Source organism: Trachurus japonicus, chromosome 14 (assembly GCF_045865225.1).
Source record: "Trachurus japonicus isolate A0001 chromosome 14, Traja_1.0".
Classification (NCBI taxonomy): domain Eukaryota; kingdom Metazoa; phylum Chordata; class Actinopteri; order Carangiformes; family Carangidae; genus Trachurus; species Trachurus japonicus.
Genome location: NC_140920.1, coordinates 2,138,059 through 2,145,558, shown reverse-complemented (window position 1 = coordinate 2,145,558; position 7,500 = coordinate 2,138,059). Strand labels below are relative to the sequence as shown.

Genomic DNA, 7,500 nt, shown 5'->3' with positions numbered 1-7,500 from the left:
GTGCGTTCGTAAATTGTCTCTGAGAGCGCCCCCAGCCTATTTTGAATTCTGTTGTATCATAGTGGTCTATAGTCTTTATCACAAACTAAGTGTCACTGATGTAAATGGTTACAGCATGAAGCGGCGGTGAGGTATTGAAAAATATTTAGAAGGTCTTGAAAAAGTCTTAAAAAGGTATTAAAATGAACTTCAAGATTCCTGTACATACCCTGTAATAGTCAAGGTTTATTGTTAAAATCTGAATCTACGACCCATGGATATATTAGTAAAAGTGTATAATCGCTATAAAATAAAACCTGTTTGGTTTTCGCAGCCTTATAATTCTTCTTAAAGGGACAACAAGGGAGTTCTGGAAAAGCGAAGTGTTTCCACACTACATTTATGAGCCTCCGCACCGTGAAATTCTTTGACCGGCGCAAGACAGACTCATGTTTTCATTCATCAAGAATTAAAGTCAGAGGTTGGAAGACGATCACATACCGTCGTAGTTCCCACCATAAACGGAGATTCGGCAGCGTTATTCTCATGACTCGCCACAAAACCGAAAGTAAAGAAACGCTGGTCGGCTCGCCCAGCATTTCCACCACCACTAATAATAACAAAATAACCATAGAGACAAAATGATATATTTATAGAAAATGGACCATTAACAAGTGGTAACGTAGATTCATCCACATTAATATGAGACTTTTTTGTAACCAAATAGAAACTCCTCGTTGTCCCTTTAACTCTGCTCCAACTTAAAGGTCCAGTGTGTATTAATAGTCAAGGTTTATTGGCAAAATCTGAATCAGCTACCCATGAATATATTAGTATAAGTGTATTATCGCTATAAAATAAAACCTGTTTGGTTTTTGCAGCCTTATAATTATTCCTAACATATAGTAAGGGTCTTGCTTTAGAGACCGTCGCCATCTTGCGTCGCCATGTTTGTACGGCAGCCTGAAGGGAAAACGTAACCCGTAATCTCTTGTTGATGACAGATAAGACTACACAGATATACACATGGTAACATGGTAGATGATAAATAACCTTATCCACCGCTCCATGGATTGATTTCTCACCGGCTTCGTTGTTGGAAACAGATGATGCACATGGAGGAGAGGAGGGTTAGAGACACAGAGGAGGAGAGGAGGGTTAGAGACACAGAGGAGGAGAGGAGGGTTAGAGACACAGAGGAGGAGAGGAGGGTTAGAGACACAGAGGAGGAGAGGAGGGTTAGAGACACAGAGGAGGAGAGAACAGAGGAGGAGAGGAGGGTTAGAGACACAGAGGAGGAGAGGAGGGTTAGAGACACAGAGGAGGAGAGGAGGGTTAGAGACACAGAGGAGGAGAGGAGGGTTAGAGACACAGAGGAGGAGACACCAGACCTGGAGAGTTCAGAGTTAAACGTTATTTATATTCAGAAAAAGTGAAGGAAATGTTTTTTACTGAAACACCTCAGTCAGTACATTTACATTCACAGCTTAATCGAGCTCGGCTCAAAATTCGATTTTGGCGTCAAGTCGGACTTCTGTCCTTGTCTCAATTTACATGCAACTGAGAAAATCGAATAACTGACGGCGTCACCCGTCGTTTCAGCGGGTTAATACGTCCCCCTGTCCTGCTGATTTTTCTGTCACCTCGTAAAAAAACTGAATATAAACAACTTAGTAGCTTAATAATAAATTCTCAACTGCAGTTCCCGACCAGACGCACCAGTCTGGGCTGGATTCACGCTGAGAATAGGATACGGCCTTCCTTTCTCTCTCTCTCTCTCTCTCTCTAATAAAACACTCTTACTGGTTGCGCTGTGTATGTGTGAAATGCATTGAATCGGCGCTGACGTTGGGTTTTTTTCTTTACTTTGCGGGGTTCAGGCGGCTTCTCTGCTCCACTTGGTGCCGTCTCTACTGTTGTGGAGCAGCGCACATGCATTGTCCAGTTATACTCCGACTAAGGTGTTTACATGACGGAGAAAATCGAATTCCAATCGCATTATCTGGGTGTCTTAATCAGAGTTGGAGAACTCCGACTTTAGTCGGACTAAGGTGTTTACATGCACTTCAGTTGTCCAGTTATAGTCGGATTAAGGCAATAATTTGTTTTTTTCAAGTGTCATGTAAACGTACTGTCTCAAATGTCTCCGTGTGTTTGACCTGTATGTTGTGTGTCTTTCTTGCTTCAGGGTCCATTCAGCCGATCACTACTTACAGGAGGCGAAGAAGCTCAAACACAACGCAGACGCACTGGTAAGAGCAGCAGCCTGCAGCTCATTTACATGTGCAACCAGAGACCGACGGCGTGCAGCTCGTTTGTCTTCATGCAAAGACACGAGACAGAGAGAGAGAAACACATCCTAACAACTAACAACACAGTCTGGACATTTGCATGGAGAATTAATGCACTTTATTTCATTAAGACGTTTATTATTGGTCCCCGGCATAAACCCTCTATGTGGTTGTTTAGGGCCACAGCCGTTAGGTGGGGGGCCACATGATCAGAAAGGTACCGGGGTTCATCAAGTCATTTAAACATCCTGAGGTCTGCACGTGCAGCTATGAGCTTTATATGTAATGTGAAGTCAATATTCAGCTTCTTTTATCTCACATTTGAGACATTTGGTGAAAATAGAACGGCAGAATGACAACATTTGTGCTCAAAAAACAATCTTACAAAATTTCATTTTAGACTTGTTTTCTACACTTATCTATTACTGTATTCATATCCTATTTCAAGCACCAAAACAGTTCATTCTCATGACTGAAGGAGTGTTTTCACAAGGGATTTGACATTTTTCAAAAAGCAGACCTCAAATTTCCAGCATTTGGCCTAAATTATTTCTTTCTACAGTGTTCTAGGACAAACTGGCCTCAGTGTGCTTACAGCGGAGGTTCTAATATTTAGACATAAAACACTTGTTACATCTGCAAGTATCTTAAAAAGATACATTTAAGAAAATATATAAAAGTCGAGAAAATGGCATAAAGGGCATAAACACGTCTGTATTCAGTTTTAACCAGTGATTTGGTGTTTGCGCTTAGAGTGCAGGGCCACAAACAAAAATCTTGTTTAGGGGGGCCACCAACATCCTAGGACCGGCCCTGATTATTGTTGAGTATTTATTCTAACGATTGAGAGAAACTGACCTGAGTCTTCATGGCCCAGTTTCTCTCTGTGTGTATTTTTGAGCTAAAGAAAAGAAAAGAAAAGAAAAGGAAAACATGAACTCTTTTCTCTACGTGCTGCTGTAACTTGAGCTCGTGGTTATTTTTATCTGCAGCTCCGGTGTCGGTTACTTGACCTGCACCTGAGTTAGAGACACCTGATGCTGCTTTTACCTGCTCACCTGCAACTCCCACAATACAAGGGATTTCACATTATTTTATGTAGTTATGAAGTTAAAGGGATAGTTCACCCAAAATTTAAATACATTTCCCTCATTATCTCCTCCCCCTCATGTGGACTAAGGGCTTGGAGAAGTTTCAGAGTCCTCCGTGGCTTCTCTGAGTTACAGGGGGTCTCGGCGTAGCAGTGCATGTCCATATGACGGTTGCAAATGGATACCAACTGTCTTCGTAACAAAAAGACACACCAAAAAACATCCAAATACCTCCATGCTGCTCTTATGTAATGCCTTCCCTCTTGTATTGAAGCCCCGAAAAGGCGAAATTATCCCAAAAAACATTAAATATGTCAATATTTCAAGTTTGTTTTGTAGCGGAAGCTTCTTGGTGCTCAAAGAAGCTTGAAATATAGACTTATTTCACATTTCGGGGCTTCAATACAAGAGGGACATTACATACGAGCAGCATGGAGATATTTGGATGTTTTTTGGTGTGTCTAATGTAATAAGTAATAATAATAATCCAGAGGTTGATAAAACACCAGCAGAGGTTTGATTCTGTCTTTGTCCTCTCTTGTCGTTTGTTGTCGTCCCAGTTGGACCGTTTTGAGAAGGCCGTCTACTACCTGGACGCCGTCGTGTCGTTCATCGAGTGTGGAAACGCTCTGGAGAAAAGCGCCCAAGAGGCCAAGTCTCCGTTCCCCATGTACGCCGAGACCGTGGAGCTCATCAAGTGAGTAGAAAACTACCTCTAAAACACAAAAAGTGTTCAATCAGACTTTAAAATGAAAAACAATCGGTGTTTTTAAAATAGAAACAGTTCCTCCCAATTACTATAAATTTTGTAGATTATAGATTTATTGACCGGATAAAGAGTTTTCACCTTATGTAAAGGAAATAGTTTTTACATTAAAGCAGATTTTAGTGTGAATCTTCTCAGACTAAATATTTATAGATCTTAATTAATTAGCTTCACACACGTCACGTCTCTGTAGATGAAATATGAACGTGCAGCAGAGATGCTCGGCTGTAGCAGGGGGAATTTCAAAATAAAAGCACTTTGTATTTTTTACAAAGGATTAAATTGAAATTTTCATTCTGGATCGATGCTTTTGACTCGATTATTGAATTTATCTATTGATGTAGATCTATGTGACTTTTCACATCCCATAATAATCAACCACCACTGTCACATGTTGAAAAAAGTGGTAGAGAAGTGAGTTTATGACTTCTCATCACGTCACAGATCAGAGTCGGAGTCTGTGGTCGAGTTGTTTGGTCAGAACGAGGAAGAAGAAAGTTTTGATCTGAGAGTTTTATTATTATTATTATTAAACTGTGAAATGTTCCTTTACTAAAACTCAAACTACTGTTGTTGTTGTTGTTGTTTTTCTGTCAGATACACTATGAAGTTAAAAAGCTACATGGCTCCTGATGCTACTTCAGCAGACAAGAGGCTCGCTGTGCTCTGGTACGCGCACACACACACACACACACACACACACACACACACACACACACACACACACACACACAGACACACACACACATCCACCATGTTAAACAGCTTTAACTCTGTTTGATGAGGAACAGGAGTCGTCGTCATCGTCTCCTCTGAGTGTTTAAGTCAATATTGACCTGTGTGTGTGTCTGTCTCTGTGTGTGTGTCTGTGTGTGTGTGTGTGTGTGTGTGTGTGTGTGTGTGTCTGTGTGTGTGTGTGTGTCTCTCTCTCCAGCCTGCGATGCCAGTCCCTCCTCTACCTGCGGCTCTTCAAGCTGAGGAAAGACAGCGCACTAAAATACTCCAAAACACTCACCGAACACTTAAAGGTACGTTCTGTAGGTCGAGCGTCGTCACGTCCATGAAGTTTTAGTTGATTAACTTCCATTATACAGTAAATAATAATTGTGATTTAACTATTTAATTGTCTTTTTCTGGTCATTTGATGCCACTGTTATAGTATAAGACTAAAGATAGTTTAATAATACACATTGCAGCTCAACCCATGATGATAATGTCAATAGATGCTCATCAAATATTAGTTTTATTAGTTAGTTTTAGTTTATTAAGGGACAGTGTGCAATTACTCATTAATTAATCATTTGCAGAAAACAATGAGGAGATGGTTGCACCGGATTTAGCTCACAGCTAATTTCCATCTGTAGTCCCTACACATAACATAAAAATACACAGAATATTAGAAATAAACAGTTTGTAGCTCCACTCATGTCATTAAAAGAGGTGGAAAACGACGAGTTATGAAGTCTGACCTCTCTATTAGTTTCATATCCAGATGTTTTTATACTTTTTTGTTAACATTTTTTTATTCCAACATAAAAAAAACAGACAGACAATACATGTGCAAAAGCTAAAGCAATTTACCACTGAATGTACATTCATAAAAAAACAAAACATAAGGTGAAAACGAAGATAATTTTCCATTTTCGAATAAGAACCGACTCGTCTTTACTGTTTTTATACTGATGAATGGAAAACATTTTAATTGAGACGACGTCCTCAAATGTCTTGTTTTGTCCACAAACCAAACAGAGACTCAGTTTATTGTCATAAAGGAACAAAGAAACCAGAAATATTCACATTGAAGAAGCTGGAATCAGAGAATTTTGACTTTTTTCTTTAAAAAAAAACTACTCAAACTGATTATTAGATTATCAGAATAGTTAACGGTTGATTTAATAATGGATTGTTGCTGCTTCCTCTGTGTGTACATAATGTTCCTCTGCTCTTCTGTTGTCGACAGAACTCACTGAGTAACACCCAGGCTCCCTCTCCTGGAATGGGAAAGTAAGTCACTGAAGATGAATCTGTGTTTCCACTAAAACTTTAAACTTTAAAGCCCCAGTCTGTAACTTATTTGTCTTTTTATTACCAAAAATCAAATCTGTCTTTCATAAATCCGTATTTCACTGAAGGTGAATCACAGCTGCATACAAAGTAAAGCTTTCTGGTTCCTTAGAATGAGTTGTTACAAGTCGTTACAAATACATAAGTGGGCGACGCACCGAACCGAGGCGGCCATGTTGCATCGTGACCGTAGGTAACCATGGAAACGGCCTGTTAAAACCGTCACCACCGTGTAGTGTGAGGAAGGACGGAGGCACCGGTGTTGCATTCAGGTGCAGTCAGGCAGACGGCCGTCGCGTCGGCAAACCAACCGGATGTCATTTTACTCCACCAGAGAAAGACGGTAAAACAATACCACATCACCATGACAACAGATTGTCACTTGTTTACATAAGACGCTTGTTTATCCTGTTACATGCAGCGTCTGTTGTCTGTCTGACGTCTGCCCCATTTCACCTGAATGCAACATCAAGAATACGTTCAGATATGCAACCGCACCGCTAGATGGGGGGAATTCCTACATACTGGGGCTTTAAAGGACAATTCCAGACAAATTCACCTCTGGGCTGTATGTTCCTAACATTTTAGGTCTAAAAGAAGGAATCTGAAGATTTTCAGTTTAATGTCTCCTGTTTTGCGGTAGTTGTGTCTGTCCCCGCGTCGCCACGGCAGCGATGAATGGGAGCGGATTGAAGTTCTGCTGCTTAGGCTGTTTCCATCCCTCAAAGCCACAGACAGCGTCAGATGGAGACTCAAACATGCAGCCAGAAGTTTATTTACTTCAAGCAAGACGACATGTTTGTAAAACTAGATCTAATTCAAAGTCTGGCAGAGTCGAGACCCAAGTTGACGCTCGGTGTGTTCAGGTGCAGTGGGAGCTCCCGTTTGTGTCATAAACACAGGAATATCAACTCTTTACTTGCTTCAAGTAAAAAAAACTTCTCGCCGCATGTTTGAGTCTCCATCTGACGCTGTCTGTGGAAAAAATGTACACTTGAAGCAAGTCCAGAGTTGATATTCCTGTGTTTATGACACAAACGGGAGCTTCCCACTGCACCTGAACACACCGAGCGTCAACTTGGGTCTCGACTCCGGGAGACTTTGAATTAGATCTAGTTTTACAAACATGTCGGCTTGTTGAAGTAAATAAACTTCTGGCTGCATGTTTGAGTCTCCATCTGACGCTGTCTGTGGCTTTGAGGGATAGAAACAGCCTAAGCAGCAGAACTTACATCCACTCCCATTCATCGCTGCCGTGGCGATGCGGGGACAGACACAACTACCGCAAAACATGAGCGATTAAACTGAA

General features: G+C 40.9%; 1 protein-coding gene and 1 long non-coding RNA gene across 5 annotated transcripts in view; one reads left to right on the top strand and one right to left on the bottom strand.

Annotated features, from left to right (window-relative positions):
• The window catches only part of LOC146973998 (uncharacterized), a 127,042-nt gene that overhangs the window by 61,172 nt on the left and 58,370 nt on the right, over positions 1 to 7,500 (bottom strand). The gene's annotated exons all lie outside the window — the stretch shown is intronic.
• Positions 1 to 7,500, top strand: part of aff4 (AF4/FMR2 family, member 4) — a 67,269-nt gene that overhangs the window by 56,566 nt on the left and 3,203 nt on the right. For all 4 annotated transcript variants that reach the window (XM_085796979.1, XM_085796978.1, XM_085796976.1 and 1 more), the window contains 5 exons: positions 2,168 to 2,231; positions 3,922 to 4,058; positions 4,725 to 4,796; positions 5,062 to 5,155; positions 6,088 to 6,131. In XM_085796979.1, coding sequence (XP_085653105.1) covers positions 2,168 to 2,231; positions 3,922 to 4,058; positions 4,725 to 4,796; positions 5,062 to 5,155; positions 6,088 to 6,131 — 411 coding nt within the window. The remainder of the gene's footprint in view (positions 1 to 2,167; positions 2,232 to 3,921; positions 4,059 to 4,724; positions 4,797 to 5,061; positions 5,156 to 6,087; positions 6,132 to 7,500) is intronic.